At 39.8% G+C, this 22,816-nt stretch overlaps 1 protein-coding gene across 1 annotated transcript; it reads right to left on the bottom strand.

The window, feature by feature from the left end:
- Positions 1-1,071: 1,071 nt before the first annotated feature.
- On the bottom strand, positions 1,072-22,249 carry SERPINE3 (serpin family E member 3). Its single transcript, XM_026108378.2, has 9 exons — positions 22,197-22,249; positions 21,080-21,378; positions 17,236-17,472; positions 15,864-16,061; positions 10,380-10,578; positions 9,193-9,293; positions 5,754-5,840; positions 3,690-3,773; positions 1,072-1,216 (listed from the first exon to the last, which is right to left on the bottom strand). Exons 2-9 carry the CDS (start codon positions 21,336-21,338, stop codon positions 1,176-1,178), a joined length of 1,206 nt encoding a protein of 401 aa, XP_025964163.1. The 5' UTR covers positions 21,339-21,378; positions 22,197-22,249; the 3' UTR covers positions 1,072-1,175.
- Positions 22,250-22,816: the final 567 nt, after the last annotated feature.

Here is a 22,816-nt window from a genome sequence, read left to right as displayed (position 1 = left end):
CATGGCAAATTAATGGACTGTATGCATATCCAAAGCAATGGCAAACATCAGTTTTATGAAAATACAATGTAGTAAAATGGGACAGTAGCTTCTGAGGAATGGTGCATGGAATTTTTCTTTTCTGTGTTAAAGTTTTTACCCATTTACAAGTACAGCAATAGCCAGAAGATGCTGTCTCTGGGACACAAAATATCGTTGAATCCTTTATTGGCCATGTTTTTCATCAGTGTTAGATGCTCCTAACATCTGGAAGCTTCAATTCGGTGGGAGCAGCTTCTCTCTGATGCTTTTTTAAGATTCAGTGGTTTGCAGTCTTCACCCAGAATCATTATGGGCATAGGTTTCCGATGCTTGTGCCATGAATTGCTGACTCTTGTCCTAAAACACCCTCTCTATCCTAGATTTTATTGGGATGCTAAAAAAAAAATTTTTTTTGAGATGCTTTTAGCCTCATCCTCTGTTCCTCAGGAATGTCCATTCTGCATGGTGTTCGTTTAAAAAACATCCCTTACGTAAAATCTTTTTTGGTAGTGTTATTTGTTTTGTTACTGATTCAGTGGTATATCTGCTTCTTACCTGTTCTGCTGTCAGTTTTTAAACAGCCTCTCAAGTTGATCTCCTTTTCACAGCATTCTGGGCTGCTCACTGGCTACCTTGCTACTTCAGTTTGATAATACATAAAGTTAAGTCTGGGACGAGACTGAAGATTTCTTGAGTCTTTGACTTCAGGAGGGGGGAATGAAGTTATGCTTGAAAAATAACATACATTGCGAAGCTTTTCTGTGGGACTCGTTCTTTCAGATGCGCTGTGTATTCAACAACAGTCAGGCTGGCTTTTGCTGATCACCTGCAGGCACGAGAAGAAGCTAAGCAGAAGCTGTGGCCCATGTTCTTAAACATTTAAGTGGCAAAATCTGTTGAGGTTTTTCTCGGATGTTTATGTGCTTACTATCTTTGCTATAGTTGTGACTCTAATACTTCATATACAGCTATAAAGTAAGTGTCCTATAGTGTATACAAAGTGATAAGGTAGTGGAGGACTTGCTCAGTCTTATTTTCTTGAAAAACTGATGTTTTAAACATTGTTTTAATAAATATACAGTGCAGATTTTAATTTCATTGAAGGAAAGCTCACCACAAGAGGAACAGAAGACAGTGTATTATTCTGCCATTTATTATGAAGGATTTGTAACTCTTCCTATAAAGAGTACTGAACCTGTAAATGAAAACAAATTATTAAAATTATTTAAGTGTTTAGGACCAAGTTTTCCAAGTGTGTAATGCAGATTTCTGATCATTCATTGCATGGATGGAAAAAAATTTGTTAGGAACAGTGCAATTGCATGCTTGCCTGGGACAGTTTGAACATTTCTATATTAAAAGAAAAAATCCTCTGCCAAAAAGTTGGTAGCCCAGACCAGAAACTTTCCCAAACAGGTGGCAAAAGAACACCTTGTGAGCTGAACAAAATAAGGCCTAAACTTATTTCTTTGTTTTGATGTTAGAGCTACAGCAGAGATTTTTACAACCCACTGAATAACACCACTGCCTCAGATGTATTGAGTCTGTAGTTATTTAAGTTGTTTTTGTTGCTGTTACTAGCTTGCCTGCCCTTCAAAGGGGATGTGTTCAAAACTGAAGATCTGCAGAAGGAGGGGGAAAAAAAGCAAAAAGCTTTTCCCAGTTGTTTCAGACAGAGCTATGTTGTTCTAAGCTTTGGAAAGTGCCTAGTACATTTCTGCTATTACTAGAAGACTAATGCAATGAGGACTTGGGTTTTGTTGTATACTGAGATTCATTGTGAACTTTTTGGGGCTAACAAGTTTCAAGTACCTCTAATTAGGTTAATAAAATTCATTAAAATCAGAACAAGTTTGCCCTTCCCCCTTTTCATACATGAAGAACTTCATTCACTAGGTCTGTATAAACATAACCTTGAATGTTTTGAGTTTTCACATTTTGCATTTAAAAGCTTAAATTATAAAAATATGGTTGTACTTATTTCTTCCGAGTTGATTGCAAAGTATGTATTTTGTTTCATATAAATGCTGTTTTGCAATCTGATTTCCTTCCTATTTATTTAATTCATCATATACTGTAAGCTGAACAAATTTATTTACCAAAGTCACTTTTCCTCCTTAATCCTGAAGGCTCTGTGGCTCAGCTTCCATAGGTCACGTTTCCTTTTTAATGCCTTTTCTAAAATTTTGCACTTGCTAAGTAAAAATATTTTCTATTCGCTGAAAGGTAATGATTACCCAAGTGTGTTTAAAACAAAAACTCCACTGAGACAGTGTTTTTGTCTTTAAAAAGACATCTCTGTATTTTGGTCAAAACAAGATATTCCTTCTAAAGCAGCATGTTGCATATGCAGCTATTCACCAACTAAGAGAACAAAATTGTGTAGCTTGAAAGTAGATAAGGAAAATGATTCCTTCAGTCTTCTTGCCAGGCCCTAAAGAGTGTTTTACCAAACCCTATAAATGCTTATATATCTCCTTAAAATCTAAACAGAAATTATGCCAGCTTTGAGAGAAACCTGGTGACTTGACGGATTTTTAGAAAAATACATAAGGTGCAAATGTAGTGTGTTTGTAAGAACAGTAGGAGTTGTGGGAGGTGGCCTGGCATTTCAAAGGAGCAAATACCTGCTGAATGACGCATAATGTAATTCTTGGTTATTCGTGTCAACAAGCTATATACTGCTTTCCTTTGCCAGAGATTCTGGGGTAGTCTATGTGATTACAGAACTGAAATGAGATATTAGCATAATACTGAGGCCAAGAGCACAGCGATCCTTCAGATTTTCAGGCCTGTTCTGCATGCTTTTGGTTTTGGGGGCCAGGCGAGTTGGTTAGCAAAAATGAGAGTATCGCTTGCAAAAGAAACACACATTTCCTGGCAATTCTTGCAAAAGTGAAGATACGAGTTAGGCTCTTTCCAGAGCTGTGGTCTCAGCTAAGGAGTTTCCTGGCTACATATGGTGTATACGCACTGCTTTTGATGGCCTGCATTTCTCAGGAAGGTACTAAGCAGTGAAGAGTCCTGGAACATAAAACTATTCCGTCAAAGGTGTTGGTATTTAAGATACAGGGGGAAGAGAAACTTGTTTCTGTATATTCTGAGCTACAGTTCAGTAAAAGGTTGTTAATCTCCAGAATTTCTGAGAAGCCTCCCTAAAGACTGCTAAGATAGGTATCAATACAGTGATTTTGAGGCCCGGGAATTCTGGTGCCTACAGTCAGAAGCCTGGTTGCTATGTGCCGTCTCTGTAAAAGGGCAAGTTTCATGTACAGGAGAAGATGCAGATTTTAACTTCTTCAGATGTTAATCCAGGTGATACCAATTTGTGTACCAAATTGCCTGTAGAGGCCTGTCTTAAATCTTAGGGCATTTCAGTTTTTTAGTAAGATATTTATGGTGCCTACAATTATGATAGAAACCTTTAAAAGCACATACTACATATACATAGAAAACTGCTAATTTAACTTCCCTGAATTAAAAGTTTTTCATGCCTTCTTTTTTAAAAAATTAAACTTTATTGTATGGGTTATGCTTTAAAAACAAGCCCCCCAGATGATGCTGACATTTCCAAGACTGAAAAATGGCATGTTATTTAGGAAGAACTTTTTATTGATTTCAGTGCTACTTGTGAATGATTCTCCTACTGAATTCAGAAGTATGCATACCTGTATTAGCTTGTCTCAGAAAAAAAGTAAAAGGTCTGTCTGCTTTGAAAATAGGTGTTCGCGATCTTTTTAGTAATACCATTGCTGCAATGCAAGGAAGAAAACATTAGTAAAATGCATCCATTTTAATTCCATTTTCTGTACCGTGCTCTCAAGCTCCAATGTTTCATACCTTGAGTTATTACTGTACGTTAAGAATAAAAAAAAAAAAAAAAAAGATTTTATCCAACAATGAAGTCCCTCTAGGTGTCTTTAGCAAGTCAAGTGTTGGGAGACAACACGCAGACGATACACCCATACTTAGTTGCTAAAGTGACTCTATCTGGCTTTGGATTTCAAAGGTAATACAGTGTCATCTTCATTTTTACAAATGAAAACTGCTGAAGACATACCATGCTATTACCTGACTGTTAGCCAATTCCTAGCTGTGCTGTTCCAGTAAAAAAAATAAATAATGCACAAATGTAGTCCCCATTTATAAATGGGAGACAAACAGCTGAGAAAACCTAAGTCATCCTGGAATTTCTCTGTCAGAGCTCTCAACAAAACCTAAGTATCCTCAGTCTCAAACTGCTTTATGATTATCCTTTCCCTCTCTGGTTATCAATTAATTATTGTATTAAAACTATGTTCTTTCAGCATTATGATGGCCCAGAAAACAATCATTGAAATGAAAGCCTTGTTTAAATACAACTTCACAAATGGGACAATTATTCCACTTAACTTCCTTGTAGCTATGAAGTATAATATTCTCCAAAAAGCCAAACAGATCTGGATTATGTTAATGAGCAGTTGGAACAATGGAATCGCATTGAAAATTCTGGTGAGGCTCAATAACACTCATCTGGGTGGCACCGTTTCAGCGCTCCGGAAAGCGGCGCCTGCTGTAGCATTTTTTCCGCATCAAGCCGGTGTGTGACTAGATGCACGGCTTTTACAATAAATAATAAATATAGTTATAACTTGTTAAACCAGCTTCTTAGTTTGGTCTGACTGGAATTAATGGAAGTTCTGGCATTGGCTTCAGTGGGATAAAGATCTGATGTTGTCTACTGCTTGCTGTTAGCCTTAGCCAGGGTACGTAATCAAAGCCACCTAAAAGCTTTTCTTGGTATGGGAATTGTCAGAAATACTACTAAAAGTACTAATGCTGAATAAAAATGAGAATTAACATAAAAAGTTTATACCTTTACAGTAAAGTTAACTTAGTTAGGTCAAGTATTCACTGAAGCGTCTCCATAGCATCCCAGGCTCCCAAAAGGGAAACAGAAGTGCGATGGCCTTTGGTAAAGCTCATGTGATAAAATAACTGGCTATCCAGCCCAACAGTTTTAGTTCCCCTGTTCTAAAGCTTTCACTTTAGGTAAGCTGTAATGGAGGATTTTTGTTGAAATGTCATTCAGCTAGAGAAAGAAGGTCACTTGTTGAAACTATAGTGAATACCTGCGATTTTACTCAGAATTTTTCCTCCCCCTCTAGCTTCTCACGTGGAAATGCATCTGTTACCAGGAAGTACTGGACATAAACATCACTGTTCAAGGCATATAAAGAACTAAACCTGCAGCACCTCCATGAAGACATAACTTTTACATCCTGAACGTCAAAACTACCAAAGAGTTCATCCTCCAAGAAAACCCTCCTTAGTGGTTAAGGAAATATGGATAAAATGTTAGTAGTTTTTTTTAATTGCTTGTTTCTATGATCTGAGCAAACAGATTTGACCAACAGAAAAAGTGGTTGCTTATTTCATTAAACTGGATTTCTCCTGGGCCAGTAAAACTGGTTTTCACTCAAGCCTTTTCGTGTTGGTTTAAGATCAAACATAAAAAAAGGGATGAGTTTTAAGAATTGTTATGAGCAAATAACAAGGTGAAGCGGAAGCTTGCTAAATACAGATGTTAAAATGTGGATGTGATATGGTGAAGAAGGAAGGTATATATTTAAATTTTAAAATAACTGAAGTGATCTATACGCTAGCATGCCTTGTTAGATAAAAGACTTTAGTACTGGTTTGGTAGTGATATGCTTCAGAAGTGAAAAGTAAAGTTTGTTTATTTGATTTACCTGTGGTTCCTGATGCCTTCGTACCACCTTCTGTTACCTCAATCTTTGCTTTGTGAATAGCTTCTGAAACATAAAGACTGCCTTGCTCTGACAAAAAAAAAAAAAAAAAAAAAAAAAAGAATATTGACAATTATGTGAGTCCTATTGCTAACACCTATTTTATCAGAATACTTTAACCATTTTTTGTGCAGAAACTGAGGTTCATGTAACTGTCAGACATTTCATCTGAGCAATTAATTTAATGACTGAAACATAATTGCCCTGAAGATTAACCAGACCAAAGGATTCCAACCCCTTTGCCTTTAGCTGGAGCAATGCTATCTATAAGCATCATCATTTAATGCTGTTTGACAAATAGTGGCATACTCCTGGCTCCTGACATTTTCTATTAAAAAAAAATGAAACAAAACTACGGTTACTGGTTATTAAAATTTTGCAGCCCTTCTTACAATTTCTAAAACACCATTCTCAAGATACAACTGCTTACAAAATACTTTATGCTTTGTAAGAGGAATGCAATTTTAGACAATGTTTAGCTTTCAAGGAATTTACTGCAGCAACAGTAAGTACATGTCCACCGTAAGACACATGAACTGATGCTGAACACAGTATATGTCACACATATTAGCTTCTCTTCTATCACAAAGTCCTTTCATTCAGCATTTCCTTCAGCACTTAAAGTTCAGAAAGACAGATGACATGGTATAAATCTACCTTTCAGTTGCTTTTCTGCACCTGTTTTCAATGTGAGCAGATCCTGAGCCATAATTCTGGCTCTGCTCCTGCTTTTTCACAGGTGTGTCTAATAGGGATGAGTGCAGACGCCCCCAGGCTCTGAGCTACCTTGATAGGTAGAGCTTGGCATAGCTGAGATAAGGTGACTACCTGGCTTTTGGACCTGCCTGATCTCAGGTGCAGGCAACTTGGAGAATAAGCTAAAAAGCTCACGTGTACCTTGAATCTATCTACCTAAACATGTCCTGTGTCACAGAGTGCAGCTTGTTTGATAGCCCAAGTGCCTTTGATGTCCCTGTAAAATGCAGATTCAGCTTTCAGATGAGCACAGAAGTTCTTGGGAAATTATCATTGCTATGAATGCAAAGTTGGGATTTTTTTACAGGCATTTCTGCTGTTCTCTATTCATCCTTCTGACTGGCTTTGTAATTTGGGGAAGGGGAGATGATGGATGCTGGTTGTATTTGCATCGGTGTAAACCTGGAGGAGCTGTGACGTTTGCCCAGCTGTGTGTTGTTTTTCTGCTGAGAGAGCCAGCTGCTGCCTGGCCTATTTCTGCAGACACCCAGGGACAGAAACTGGGTTCAAGCTGCAGAAGAGCAGTGTGTAGGAACATCTTCAGATGTTAACACATGAGGAAGGCAACACTTGCAATAGTTGCTTTAGCTGAGGGAGACTGGCACATCTCAGATCTCGGTACTGCTAAAGGATGTAGACAGGTACCCTGAGAGAGCAGGAAGGCATAAATTTGTCTGCCTCTCTGATTACAGACAGCCTCTTTGGGGGAACTGTGTAATGTTGTGAATTAAGTTACTTCTCCATCTCTACCTCTGGTTACCTGCTTTTTTCATCTTTACGACTTTATACCCTCTACACGGACAATGCTGGACCGAGTGCTGAACCCTAACAGTGACCAGCGGTTTGAGAGGTCTCCCAGAGGTGCAGTGGACAGCAAGAGTAGAAACTAATTAACACGGGGGGACAATGAATGACTACTGGATCAAGTAACCACTGTAAGGGAAAAGGCAAAAATGCTGCTGTCCAGGAAGAAGGGGGCTGGGACTGTGATGCAAAACAGAGCTTCAAAAAAAAGGAATTTCAGGTACTGAGTGTCACAAAGGTGTTTCTCCCCTGCTAACTGCAGAGGGTGGAAAGTGGGGAAGGTCGTGAGGCTTTTCTTTTTTGTCTGAATATACGGACCAAGTCTGAATTTTATATGTGAAAAGAAGGAAATACTAAAAGAACACTCTATCTGTTTCTCTCTGACTATTGTTCAGCCGAAAATCAGGGATGGAAGCAAGAAAGACAAAACTGGGGAGAAGCAGCAATTTTTAATTAGATAGACTAGCATGTTTTGGAAAAAAGTAGACTTTTCAGGCATAAAGAAGCTTTTCCAGGTCTGAAATAAAGCAACAAATTTCAGTACTGCAAGTGAGCTGAGAGTAAATATTCTGAAAATTACAGTTTCTGCTTCATCCTGAGGGCAGAACTGAAAACTTACCTGTTTTTTTTTCCGACTATATCTATTGGTGAAATAAAAACAAAACCCTTTCCTGTAAACTCTGCCTCGTGTAATTCTTAGACCATGATGGCTATAACCCTGCCATTACAGAACAGAACTGTGTCACGTAAGGACAGAATTGAAAAGGACCTCAGGATATCCTCACTCCATAACCCTGCCATAGGTTGGGCAGGATCAAATACTTCTACAAGCCTCGCCCTGTATGACGTAAAGCAAAATGCCACCAAGCTGCATACGTAGGAAAAGCTGCTGAAGCTGCTTTAAGGTTGCTAAAATATGGTGAAGTGCATCTCCTCAAAGTATTCATCTTAACAAGCATCTCCTTACAGTCTGAGATACATACTGAGACACAATAAAACAACCCTATGTTCAATTTTAGAAGGGGTATCCAAAAAAAAAAAAAAAAAGTGCCTCCTGAGGTTTGTCCCAGGAAAGCAACTTTCTGGTAAAAGCAGGGTCTTCTGGCTTGGAGAAATCTCTTATTATTTTATCTCTGTTAGTTCACTCACACACACACAAGTATCACAGGATGTCTCTGTATCTCACCAGGCAGCTATCACTTTGAGTCTTTCTACGAGCAGGGATGTCCAAGTTGAAATAATTTACTTTGCTGGAGTAGTTGAAAATAAAAAACAAACAAAAAAAAAGATAATTTGGAGTCTTTTTAGTATTTTTTGGTATTTTAACAAAGGGAAAGTGAAATTTAGTCCATTGGTTGTTGGATGAGCAAGACAAAGTATCATGGGCACTGGCCAATACTGTTTGCGATGTCAGGAGCTGGAATACAGACTTGTTGGACCGTCATCCCTAACTGCTAAATGACCACTTAAAAATAATATTAGGAATGCAAATTGTAGTAAGGCATCATCAAGCTCTGCATAAATAACTGCTTTCCAGGTCTATGCTGTTTTGCCAGCTTCAATCTTAAAAAAAAAAAAAAAAAAAACAAGAAAACTAAAAGCAACCCTGTCCTTACCAGATTCTGCTTTCCCACAGAACAATAGCTTGACATAGAAATATCAGTAATAAAGGTGAACAGTTGAATATGAATTGTGTGTTGGAGTCTCACAGAGACAGAAGTATGATCAATTCATGAGGCCCAGATCTGCTGAATCACTCAAATATGATCAGAGAGTCTACAACTATTCAGTCAATGATCACTTATTCAGTAGAGTCTCTTACCCGAAATACCTCTAAAATCAGCGTTGATAGGATCAAATATGTCTGTAATTCCCAAGGCAGAAAAAGCTGTCTTTAGGTCAAAATGGTTTTGGATACTGAATCTGAAATGAACATGATAGATTTTATTTAAATGCAGCATTTGTAGTTTCATAGAGCTAAAAGGTGGAAAGGACACAATTTATTTGAAGATGACACATTTCACCCATCTATTGCTTTAGGAGCTGAATGCTTTCTGTCTGATTAAAATATACTTTCCAGAAAAGCATCTCATCTTGATCTGAAGACATGAACAGACAGAAACCTCCACCTACATCTACTGCAATCAGGTCGCCTCTTGGTTTTCTTGACACATGAACTTTGCATTTGCCTGAATGTGTTCTTTTTAACAATCTGTTCGGCTGTAGCAAAGGGCACTTTGAAACATTTGCAAAAGATTATCTTGGAGAAAAAGGCATATTAATGTACAAATTGCTTTTCCATGCTTCATTAGCATGGGGAATGTATTGTAAGAGCTGCATAGTAAAGCCCTCCCGTGCTGATCCACACAATAGGTACCACCACAAAGGCCCTCCTGCTCATGTAAGAGATGTACCTGATTCTTCCTGCTACCCAGTTTCATTGGGATAGTTGACAGAAAACGCTGTCAGGATATGTGCATTTCCTAGCAACGGTGAACGACTAGCAGGCAAAATGGGCAGCTGAAACTTGTGCACAGAGAGCTGGTTATGATTGGTGGGGGCTTCTGAATTCTTTTTTCATACATTTTTTAATGTATAAGCAAGCTGTAAAAATAAGTTTGTGTATGTGGTTTTTTTAAGGCTATATATTTACTCTTCCTTAAGCAAAGAGAAGAATGGGGTATAGGAAAGCGCAAAGAACATTTCTCTCTTTTCAGATCATCAAAGGATCATTATACCCCCCAAAAATTTTAAATAAGAGTTGTAGAATCAACCCAGATTCCTTTTTTTTCAGGCAGCACATAACATACCAGAAAGTATTAGCATTCCCAGCTCACCTCTTTGTGGCTTAAGGGAGGGTTAGAGCAGCTTTTTGGATGATGTGATCAGAAGAACAAAACCGAAAGTGTCTCATTTGGTTTTGCTCATGTCAGTGCTATCATACATAATGCTATCATACATAATTCAGCAGAAGCAGCAAAGCCATCTCGAAGTAATAAAATCACTTACCGAGGTAGAAAAATATCCATCCTCATTCTCTTTAAGCTGTTGGCCCAGAGGGTTATGGCTTTGGCAGAAAGGTGCGACTCAATCTGGGACAGCAATGTCCTCTTGTGGCCGGGAAGCACCACAAACATGCTGATTTTCTCCCCAATGTATGGTAACTCCACCACGCTGAACGGCTCCAGAGATGCAGTCTGGAACTGGCCTGGAGGCAAATATCATCCTTATTTCATCAGGCAAGTGAATAAAACCCATTTTGGGGGAGGCAGGTGGTTCAGAGCACCAGTAGTGGGACGCAAGGGGCTCTCCCACACTGGCCCTGGGACCACCTCTGGCCACGATAAACTGAATCGCAGCGACTCATCTAAACACACCCGGTCCTTTCAGCATATATATCTTGGCAGAAAGGTGTCCATGACCATAATCACAATATCTGAAGCGCTGTCTCAACAGCTCATGGGTACTTTGCTACTTTGTCACGTAGACGTTGCCCTCCTTGCTCAGAGTTTAGAAACATTGCTGAGGCAATGCCAGCAACTTCCCTGGGTCTGGTCCTGCCGTGCTTGTTCTCTGCATAAATTGACAATTTTCTCAGTGATTTCCATCTAGCACCTTTCACTAAAAATTCACTGCTGAAAGAAATTACAAAAAGAAAATGAGAAAAAGAAGTGGACTATTTAATTAGCTGAGAACTACTTTGCCCCATGTTTCCATCTTTGCTACCCATTAAAATTCAGTTTTAACCTTATTTCAAGAAACAAACAGCTACATTAAACTATAAATTAGTTAGTTAGGGTCATACTTATTTAAGCAGCAAATTTCTTGGTTTTGAAAATCCAGGCCTAAAACCTATCAAAATCAGATGAAGGTCATAAAACTTGAAGTCATAGACTCAAAAATAAAAGCTAGTGGGCTTCCAAACTTGTAAATACTTATGGAATAGCTTGCAACAACCATTTAAAAATACTGTTTTTTAAAAAGAGATTCCTTATTTCAAAGAAGAATTAATCCAGGCATTTCAAATGGACTCTGCTACAGAGGAAAACAGATTCAGTTATCACAATTCTCCTTTCCTATTTTATCTTCCGTTAATTCAATAAATGATTTTTTTTCATTTTTTTTCATTTTGAGAATGCTCAGCAATAGTTAGCAAAGAGTTAAAATAGAAGTTGTGAGCAGGTGATTAATCATTGCAATTGTTGTAGACCATCCAAAATACTATATCTAAGCCCTCTCCACTCAGCTGTTGTAGCTCTGTCTTTGAGGCAGATACTCATGCTTTTTAAGTAAGTCAGTCAGGTGTTGTGAACAGCAGAATATCGCTAGCTAATGTCCATAACATCTAAATATTTGCCCATAAATACGTAATTACAGAATATCTTGAATGTTCAATGGACAACATTTGTTAGTTCTGTAAATCCAGATTAGCTAGGATTAATTAAATGTTTGTTATTCTCCTAGATTAAATTTTAAAGCCTTAGACTTGCCCTCCCGCCATGCAACGCTTAGAGGGAAGCACACTACTGAAAACACCTTCCAATACATGAAATCATTTTGCTGAGAAAAGGCCTTCTGGTTTGTAAAGCACAAGCAGAGAAGGTTTAGGTTTGTACTGCACTGAGCATGAATGGTTTAATTTATGGGTATGCTAAACATTTGAAGTCTTCATGTTGTCCACTGAGGTTATAAAGACCTTATTTGTAAGTTGGAAAGAAAAACAAAGACTTGAGATTGTTGAGTTAGGACATTTAGCGTTCCTTACTCAAACTGATTTTGAGCCTCCCGTAAGGATTATATATGCTAAACTAGTATCTAAATATAGAACAAACTGCTTGGAAACAATGATTATGTAAAATAGATGCAGTGTTTAAAAGGCACATGTACATTGTAATCTTGGCACTTTCTTAGAACAACGTTGGTTGACCCTGGGCTATTCTTTTCTACATGGCCATGCTAAAAGGATAAACAAAGCTGTAAATACCGAGACTGATAATAGGCCACAGCTAATCTTTCTTTCTCTGTATTTTGCATCATGATGGTAAACAGCTGCTTCCATTTAATAAAGAAGGAAAGTTATCTCATGTCTCTGTTTTATTGTAGTAAACCTGACTTTTGTATTAATTTCAAACTGATTTGTCAGAAATGCTTCTAGCATTTCTAATGACAAAGATTGAATTGGCCCTGTCAAATCTGACAATCAACAAATTAAAGGAAAAAACCTCCCCTTTCTACATTTCTCAGAAGTCTCTCCAGCTGCAGAGAGCTCACACATTTCAGACTGCATGAAAAGAAAAATCTCAGTATTTTAGCTAACTTTCCTTTTCTTTGCTGTTTACTTCAGGAAGGGAAGGATGGAGTTCTTGCAGTTATGGAAATGGCCAGACAATTACAACTAATAATTTTACACCATGTTTACAAAGGCGTGGGAGGAGATATCTGCTCAGTTATTGCAGCTCAGCTAATGAATTTGTTTTTCATCCATGGTTTCCCCTTGTGCTGTTCATAAACACTGGGGATCCCCTGCCTCTAGTCATTTTAAGCGCCATTTTTTTAATCTCTCTCTAATAAAAGACTAGGTTCAGAGGCAAGGTTTGTTTCTGAGCTAATAAGTGTGTGCTCGTCCAAAAAACCCTGTATTTATTTGTTTGTTTAACTGAATAGCTAACGAAGCAATGAAGGGTGACACTATTCCAGATTTCACAAGTAGCAGCAGACCTTGCAGGGAGCTGGTAACACAAAATCACCTGGGGCTGAATGACTGTGAGCTGCTGCAGCACTTTACATCATCTGTAAATGAAGATGATAAGGTTTAGGATCTGCGAAAGGCAAGATGTACTCCTCAGTAAAGTCAATTACCTTCCAAAAGATTTGAATGCACAAGAGGAATGGGAATTGGACTCTAAGTTGGAGGAGCTAACACGCTTGGGAGCTTGTGCCCGAGCAGAGAGAATAAGACGCAGGACATGCCACAGGCTTCCAGGAGGAATCAACACCACAGACAAAGGTGTGACGGTAAGTACAAACTTGCAAAGAGAGGACAAAGCGGTTCCTTAAATGAATTAGGTTTCAGAGATTAAGAAGTGTAGAAATAAAGAGTGGACAACTGTCTGCTTGATGTGACTGTTGCACAGAAATGAAAATGTTTTAGCCATATAAAAAGCAAGAGAAAAAAGCATGAAAGAATGGTGCTGCTGAGCACTGAGAATTTCAGAATTTCCTATATTCATCCCAATTATTGTACTGGAACTGATGGGCAGGTGTTAATTTGATGATATATCATAGGATAACGGTGAAGTACCTAATGGAAATGAGCAAAGGACAAGAGAAATTAGAATGTCAGAGACAAAAAACCCCTTAAACTACTTCACTACTCTTTTCCTCACAAATAATAATCTGGGACCTGGATAACCATGATCCCAGAACTTGGAAGTGATTTTGCAAGTGTGCTAGCAAAGATTTTTAATAACTGTAGATTTAGAGGTTGTGTCCCATAACTGGGAAACAGTCCCATTTTATATTTATAAAGAAAATTTATAAAGAAAATGTATATTTATAATGATAAAGAAAGTGATCTGGGAAATTTAAAGTCCTTGTTTGAAAAGCTTTAGAACATGCACTGGAGGAAAGAATAATTAAGTCACAGAGGGAGACAGAAAGTGAGATAAACTGGAACATCAGATAGGCCAAAGCAAACAAATCTATGATCTTTTTTGGCTGCATAACTGTTTCATTATATAGCAGTAAATCCAGCCAACTAGTTTTAAGTAAAGCATTAGACACAGTTTCACCAGGACACTACTTACAGGTAGGAGTGACAGTGACTACTGGAAGGAATGAAAGGTAGGGAGCAACTGCTTGAAGAGGAAACAGCTATGAGCTATGTTAAAAGTGGGGTTCCCAGGTTGAAAAGAGGCTACCAACGGTTTTCCAAAGTATTGCCAATATTCAGGAAGGCTTTCATCAAAGAAGAACAAGGAAGTTAACTTGATGACTGGAGTGGTGGAAACAAAACAATGTTCCAAAAACACAAAAGAAGACATGTATTTGTGCAGATTTCCCTCCCCTTGGTTTACCTAGCACTCATCAGTGTGAAAAAAATGGAGAGGAAAGAAGAGTGAAGTTGTAGAGCAAAAAAGAACATGGTGGGGTCCACCCTGAGTACCCACCCTGACATGGTTCGATGATGCTCTAAGCAAGGTATTTTTAGCAAGACCATGGAAATACTAAAGGCATTGACCTCATTAAAAGTATTATGTATGCTTTGGTCACTTATCGTCAAGAAAGTTCCAATCTGGAAATTGGAAATTAATTGGAAAGTATCCAATTAATTTCCAAATTGGATAAAGTAAAGAAAATGACTAGTAGAGGACTGGAATATCTATTTTGTGAAGAGAAATTAAAAGAGCCTGGCATCTTCAGCTTAGCCAATACAAAATTGAGAGGTAGCTTGGTGACTCATAAGTACATTTGGGAGTAAATATTAAAGCTGAAAAGAAACTATTTAAGTTAAAGGATAAAGCTGACACAATATCAATGGCTATAAAATTAGTCTTGAAATTAGACGGATTTCTACCCAAGTAAAGTTCTGAAATAAGGTAGAAAGTGAGGGAAATTGGTACAATTTAAAGGGAATTGTAGAACTAAGTGGAAGAATTTCTGAGGGTAGGAAATTAAGTCTGCAATAAATAAACTCATCTTTGGGTGAACAACCCATGTGCTCCAGACTTTTGAAAGGAGCATGCATGATAACTTATTTGCCCCATGCTTATCCTGTTGTAGCCCCATACTGAGGACTTCCACTCGTTGGATGTAAGGGCTAGCAAAACTCCTCTTGTCTTTGTTGCAGACCTTGGCCTTGAAGATGTGCTACTATGCCTTGGAGACAGGTTGGGACCAGAGACAGGAGGAACGGGTGTGCAGCGCTGGTGTTCACGGTGCTGTTAACATCACTCTGGTGCTCACAGGCTCAAAGGGCAAACAGTGATCAGGTTTGGAGGCTGCAGGAAATGTCTTATCTACCCCACAAGTCAAGTTTGGTAGGAGCTTGATCTTGTTTTAGTTTCTAACTCCCCTTTGTTACGGGGCCAGGTGTGCTCCTTAGGTCCTTTGGGAGCTTTATTTAATGACCTCCCTGCCCTTGCAAGGGACTTTATGTACGATGGCACACTCAGGCTTGCTTGCTCCCTTCTTGTGGCACACCATGCTGGTGTCTTTTGGTTGTTTGCTACAGCTAACAGGTATGTTATGGGGGGCTAGGAGGGATGGGCATGGACAGTAGATGTTTTAGGAACCATTTTGAACCAACCATCTGTTTCATGATTGCCTCTGGTTATAGGAACTCAATTTGGTTGCCCAGACGGTCTCTTCATTTCATGGGATTGCGTCATTTCAAGCTGGAAAAAGACATCTTAGTACAGTGGTTGTGGGAAGTCAATACATAAAACTCTTCCATGTTGTATAACATACCAGATCCGGAACAACGATAGTTACCATAGTTAACTTCAGCTGTGTGATGCATTGTGGGCACTTTCAGGGTTGAGCCCTCTGCTGTAGTAAAAGGCAAGATCTGGGTGTCCATGAAGGAAAATTTCTTTTGCCATCTGCTTTTGAAGTACGTGGTGCTCACCACAGCGACCTGATTGAGCGGCGATGCAGCCATCTCCAAGGGCATGCTGTGGACATCTCCATCTGCACAGAAAAGAGATGGGGGAGATGCACTTAGTGCTGCTTACACAGACATAAAGCCCAGGTCTGTATTAGTAAATAAAGTAGCAGGTCAGGACCTCTCTCTGGCCCTAACAGCAAGAGGCATGGTACAATTTGCATTCACACAGCTAAGCCCTCTTCACCCCATATGAACATGCTCCACACCATGCCCTGGCCCCAAACCAGTTTACTAGTATTGACTAACCTTAAAATTGCTGATATGTATTTTGCAGCATTTGATCTTTAGCTGCAGAAATCCCTCATGAAATGTATTCATGATTAAAGATCACTTTATGAAGTAACTAAATGAGGTGAAGCTGAGATCCTAATTATTCCTAGCCCTTATTTAATTGGCAGTTTAACTGATCCTGCCTTGGGTTTCTCAGAGATTTTTGAAAGTGTGATCCACTCTTTATTCATCAATATTCATGTGACTACCAGATTATGAACTCCCATTTCCTTACTTGCTTCTAGAGTAATACTTTTCTATCCTAAAATTGAATCACTTATTACAGTTCATCTGAGAAGAATAGAAATTTTTTCCAATAGCAGCTTTAATGCATGTATGTTTAACATCACATTACTTTTAAACACGTTGATGGCCAAATTAACACTGATGTAACTTCAGTCAATGGGCCAAATCAAGGATTAATTTGGTCTACTGGTTATAAGGACTTTCTTTTTCAATTATTTTTTCATTAGCATTCAATTTAGTTTCATTACTTTTCTTGCTTGTGTGGAAAGTAAATTCTTTTTGTTTTCCATTTTGACTTCAGAGCCTGAGTACTGAGCTTACTGCCCTGCGTATTCCTCACAGTGGCACGGAAACATCCAATGCAGCAGTCTCGGTCTCTGGGGATCTTGGCTGCTCCTCATTAAAATTCAGAACACTGCAAAGAATTGCCATTTAAAAAATTAGAGAAATAAGGCCAAGTGGGTAATGGCTCGATACTGCAAACATACTGACAGGTTCAGACTTAGTCCATGTTCTTTCCTCACATTAGAAATGAGCATCAGCACAGGGATTAGACTTCGGGGCTCCTTGTGTTGGTTTATGCAACGTGGAGCGTAGCAAAAAACTTTATACTGGTTAAATGCAGGATCTCTAGTTCCTCTTATTTTAGATTTTCATCCCATACAATCACTCTCATGTTACCTCCAATGTTGCTGGTAATCCATTCCTGTATCTGGGTTGCAGTGGCATTAGGGTCGCTGAAGTTGGCTTGCTGCAGGCTGCTGTTCACCCAGCGCACGGTATGTGCAACGAAGCGGGGCGAGAGCTGAACTCCCGCTTGCACAAAGAGGGAACAAGCCTGCTGGACCGTAGTACCTTGGCTGGAGCTGCCAGTCGCCCCTTCGTACACCACGTGCAAGAAATCCTGCACGCTCTGATCTGCCAGGCAAGACAGAAGGAAATACTGTGATTATCATGTTGAGGCTAAGAATAGCAGAGATCGTGTCAGGGCTTGGCAGCTCTCAACTCCAGTGCTGACACTGGGGTCCTCTGAAAATTAAAGCAATATAGTAACTGAAGCACCCTTCACTTAATGAAGTGCTACTGTCAAGCGCTACTGTCACACACGGTGATGCCCTGGACATGGCAAAGCACCCTTCATGTTGCTGTAGAAATCAGTGTAGTGCAATATGCCAAGTGGCTGATTTCACATCCCAGTCTGTCTCACTCCTCTATGTGAATGCAGCTCTTGTTTCATAAGGAATATTACTCTTTTGAGCCCTCTCTGAATTCCCGTGATTGAGATCTGGCGCCTCTGGTTGTGGCGGGTTGAGCTTCCAGGGGCACAGTCCTGCTGTCTCCCTTTCTTGCCATAATCAATTCTACCTGTCCCAGAAAAGGCATCTCTCTGACCACCCCAGGGCTGTCTCTGCTACCATGCACCCTCACATTTGTTTGTTATCTTGGAGAATCTTGTGTATCTGAAATCAAAAAAGTTTCTAATATGATTCTCTGAAGGGTGATTTAGCAACCATTTCTGCCTGTTGTTATTTTGCTCATGCTAGTGGTTTGTGATGGGATGGTTAATACTGAGGTTACCTCCCAAGGTCTGGGACTTGCGTCCAGTCGGAGCGATGCTGGTGGGCTCTGTGTCAAATCTCCTCATGTTCATGGTTCAGCTCCTTTCCCGTGTACCTCGTTGTGCTTCAGAGGTGACCTGCTTGCACTCACCAGATAAAAGTCCTGTCTAGATTGTCAGTTGCCTCTAAGGAGTTATTAACAGGTTCCTGCTCTCATAAATAAGCTTTCCCTGAGGACTGGGAAAAATTTGGAGGACTGTTGTTCTTCAGCGAAGAAATGAGTGCTTCTTGGCTCTGCGGGACCAGCAGGGCCCCTCTGATTTCCCAGGTAGACAAGGTGCCAGCACCCAGGTGTCCTAATTCTTGTGTGAAATCTCAGCAACTCACTGCCGAATAGCTACTGCTGGCCACCATGTCCGAGGCGGCCAATATTGCACCTCTCACTTCTCCAGGGTGCCATGCTTACCTCAGGTGTTTCTCTGCCTCAGCCTGAAACTCTGGGGCATCCTGAGCAGCTCATGGGTATCCAGCTCCCCCAAAGTGGGCAATTCAGGGCTTGCTGCTATGACCTCTCCTGGAAATCTTGTTTACGACTCCAGAGAGACTTTAGCTTGATGGGGTAGAGGTGGAGTTTAATGTAGCCTGTTTACTACCACCTGAGAATCCAGTGTATGTTTTCTAACCTAATAGTGTCCCTTTAATAATCTGGGACCTGGTTAACAACCTAACCTTTAAGACCTGTATGAAGTTTGGTATTAAAATTTAGACCTACTACTTGTTAAGGGATAAAACATTGGACTCCTTGAACAGATGTCAAGAAAATTCACACGGTTTGAGGTGCAAAGTGCTTTTCTTGTGTGTTTTGCATTAGTGCACTAGCATTTGGCAAGCTCTTTTGAGGATGTAAGAAATCAAAGATGGGAAATTGGAAGCAGATGTTAATGGGAGGTGCGGTATCCTGAGCTTGTAACTTCAATAATATCAAAGTGCTTAGCTAACCAAAGTCCTGAACTCTTAGTCAGAGAACAGTTCAAAATTGCTTTAAAATATTCAAAATTGCTTTAAAATATTCTACCATGGATAAAATAAAACAGCAAGAAGAAAAAATTTAAAGATACTTCATTTTGTCTGTGCTGTCTAGAAAGACATCTCTTTATAGACTGTTTTCCTCAGTACTAGAATGGAGGTGAACAAATCTTCCAAACATCAAAAATTACAAGTACATGTAAGAGCTGATTCTCCCTGAATGGTGACTGAACCATCAATGTTTTCCTTGTTTTCAGTCTGCTAAGTTTTTTTACCATGTCCTTCATTTTTGTTGGAGACAGATCAACAAAAACATTAATGCAAACATCTAATAGAAGAACAGAATTTTATCAGATATGCATATGTATATATGATAGGGTCTTATTCATGTGATAGGAAATGTAATCTGACTTGATTTCTTTGGTTTGAAATGGGCTGTTTGAAGAAGTGGTTTCCTCCTGGATGGAGACATCACTGGAAACGTGCTGTTATAACCAGTAGCAGTAGATTCCATCCTACTTCACTTTCCCATTCACACATTAATATATCTGAAAGCCAGAAACTGGTGGCTTGTGACATACACAACTAAAACGGTGAGAAAATGTCTCTTTGATATTATGTGCTATAGGAAAAGAAGTAGAACAACCAGCAAAAGATTTAGCAGGCTGTTAAGAACTTCCACACTTTGTGTTACGTTTTTTGTGGAGATTCGTGCCTAAATTTCACTGTGCAACATTCTTGTTCAGGTTCTTTCTTAATAACTGAGCCCCTGCATGACAAGAAGCGTAGCCATTAGCAAGGTATAATCCTTGTATGAATGAATGTTATTTAAAACGACCTTGCTGAATTTACAGAAACAGTAGTCTTAAAAGCAAGACTTCTTTATATTGGCTGTTCATAATACAGGTGCACTGTCCTTGTGTCAGTACACGCAGCAGTATCTGTGTATATTAGCCAGTGCTAATACTGTGTTGATTTTGACTGTGAACAATATACAGAATGGCAGTAAGGACTAAGAGAGGTTACAGCACAGGACAGTGAATTTACTGTGGATTTTCTCTTTAGTCTTCGTAGGATGAAAGTAAATTTTATGCTGAGAAATAGTGGTGTCACCTCTATGTGTACCTTGTATGCAAGCTGCAAAATTTGAAGTTGAGGCAGTCATTTGGTTTTCAAAAACTTTGGGCCCATAATGTAAAATAGCTTTTGATATTTAGTGTGAGATGGCAGGATAATCCAGAGTTAAAATGAAGACAGCATCCTTCAATTCAGCTGACTTAATGCTGGATTCCAAGGCATCTGCCTTTTCCATATTCCTTCCAGATTTTCAGTGAGCTTTTAATTTTAGTCTGCTTTCAGGAAAAGATGCAATTGCACCATCTGTCTGTCCATGTATCTCTCCATCTGCCAGTCTCCTCCTAATAACTTTTTGCCTTGCTGGCCAATTGCAATAAAATTAGAAAAAGGGGTAGAGTCTTCAAGATCAATTGGTTCCTCTGAATTTCATACAATTTGTCAGGGGCACAGGAGACGAAACAACTGCTCCAGTGGTGGGAAGCTTGGCGGCATCATGGGGCAGCCAGGGCAGCCTGGGAGGAGACTAGGGCACACAGCACACCAGAAACCCCCAGGACACCAGGAGCAATTCTGCTGGCTTGGAAGGAGCTGCTCTAGATGGAGCTGTATTTTGGTGTGGTAAGAGTAAGCACTGAAAGAGGAATATGTACATACAAACTACTGAAAGAGTTTCCACTGTCCAGCTGATACCTAGCTAGCAAATAGGGAGAAAATAGTTCTGAATTGCCTCTTGCAGTGCCTGTTAATAGGGCAGAAATTCAGTATGGTGTGTGCAGTTGCTGCTTCCTTAGTAAAGCTGTGAATTGACTGCAAAACGTAAGGCAATCACTATCAAGAAGTATTTTTTTCAAACAGTACATTACCATGAATGCTGTATCCTAGGGCATCCCGCAGCTCCGTAAAGGTATTTCCTTGAGCTCCGAACTGCAGCAGCTCCAGGGAAACTGCCACGCTGGCCGGTGACACCACCAGACTTGTTCTGTTCTCTGCTTCGGCCATGTGCTGGTAGAGGTTGATGGCAAATTCAGTCTTCAGTTCTTTCAGCTCATTGTGGGAGATGCAGCTGCCCTTGGTTAAGCAGCAAGCGGACAGGACGAATGCAGCGAAGCAAATGGGCAACATGAAGGCAAGCCAAAGAGCTGTCTCCACCAGATAATCATACCTACAATTAATAATAGAGGTATTTAGAAAAGCAGCATGCCCAAGTGACAGAAGAATTTTCCCTTTACATCAGCATTAAACTATCACTTGCAATTGTAATGATTACCAGTACAATGCCTGTCCAGACCTTATCAATAGCTGTTGTCATAAAAAATAAAGTGTAGGGACATACGGATGACTCTGTTGGCTAGCAAGGACCAGGTTTTTCCAGGATGCTGTACCAATATAGGATGGGTGACCATGAGAGTACATTGAAGCACAGTGCCCACCCGTTTAAAAGCTAGCTACCTCATGTATGATGGAACACCTTAGCGAAAGCTGCATGTCCTCTGAGGTGCCGAGCACCCGCAGCTCCCTTCTGCCCTACTGGAAAAGGTGCCATCCGCAGCCCCCCAAGAGGAGGGCCACCCCTCGGGAGGCACAGGCGTTCAACCGGGAGCTCCAGGCTGGGGTTTAGCTCTAAGTTTGCAAAAGCTGGCTGAAAAATACACCCCTCTGATTGATTCTCCTGATATGAAATATATCCTGGTGAAAAAAAAGGGTGGTATTTGCAAAAGGCACCAATGCCTGCTGCACAAAATCACTGCTTTGGATTTTTATGGGAAAGCAAGCATTGGTCAATGTTATATTAAGAGAGACATAGATTTGTATGTAAAGGAAAAAATGCTGAAATGACAAAACAGCTTTCTTTACAGAATTTTGCAGTATGCAAATATATTTTAAAAAATACGGCACCTTCTTTCCCTTCAGCATTTCCTACAAATCTTTCTCTATGCCCTTTGCTCTAGAGAGCACCTCTAATGCCTCGTATTTACTCACAGTTAGCTCTGTTAAATTGTCTTGCCTTTCTGGGTCCTTCTGGGTGTCTGAATGGAAGCTGTCTATGTACGTCTTGTCCCCTTCTTTAATAGGTAATGGAGGAAAGACTAAGTCATGAGACTGTATTTAAAGGGATAGTCAGTGATCAGAGTCTCTGTCGGCGATGTCTGTACCACTCTGTCCAAATTCCTGTAGGCTACAGGCTCTATGGAGAGCCAGGCAAAGCAGCATGCCACTGACCAGCAAATCCAAGGCAAGGAACAAAAAGGTACACATGGAGATACGGTCAGCAGCTTCCTCTCAAACACTGCTCAAGCCTCATTAGGCTTGTGACCTGCTGGTACGAAGCAAGGCATCTCCTATCTCTCTTCCCACCCCCTCCTTCTTTTATATGAATTCCATTGATTCCTCTGCCACAAAGGGGAAGAGAAAGGGCTCTCTGTGTACCAGGCACATAGTTATTTTTTTTCCACTTTGAAACCTTATTCAGAAATCCCATGCAATTAAAATGTCTTTATTTGCTGTGCTTTTTTTTTTCTTAATACCATCCCAAATTGTAAGATTTTCATTTACTCTTTCGTTTCTGGATGAAAAGAAACAACAAAGCAGGGCACTTGAAG

The sequence above is a fragment of the Dromaius novaehollandiae genome, chromosome 1 (assembly GCF_036370855.1).
Source record: "Dromaius novaehollandiae isolate bDroNov1 chromosome 1, bDroNov1.hap1, whole genome shotgun sequence".
Taxonomy (NCBI): Eukaryota; Metazoa; Chordata; class Aves; order Casuariiformes; family Dromaiidae; genus Dromaius; species Dromaius novaehollandiae.
This window is presented reverse-complemented; position numbering and strand designations above follow the sequence as displayed.

Excerpts from the sequence above, each read along its gene's own strand:
- SERPINE3 (XM_026108378.2), bottom strand. The coding sequence starts at position 21,338 with ATGTTGCCCATTTGCTTCGCTGCATTCGTCCTGTCCGCTTGCTGCTTA. Across the intron at positions 16,062-17,235 it reads GATTACCAGCAACATTGGAG|ATGGAGATGTCCACAGCATG; the intron begins GTAACATGAGAG and ends TTTTCTGTGCAG. Across the intron at positions 9,294-10,379 it reads ATGGATATTTTTCTACCTCG|ATTCAGTATCCAAAACCATT; the intron begins GTAAGTGATTTT and ends TGTTCATTTCAG.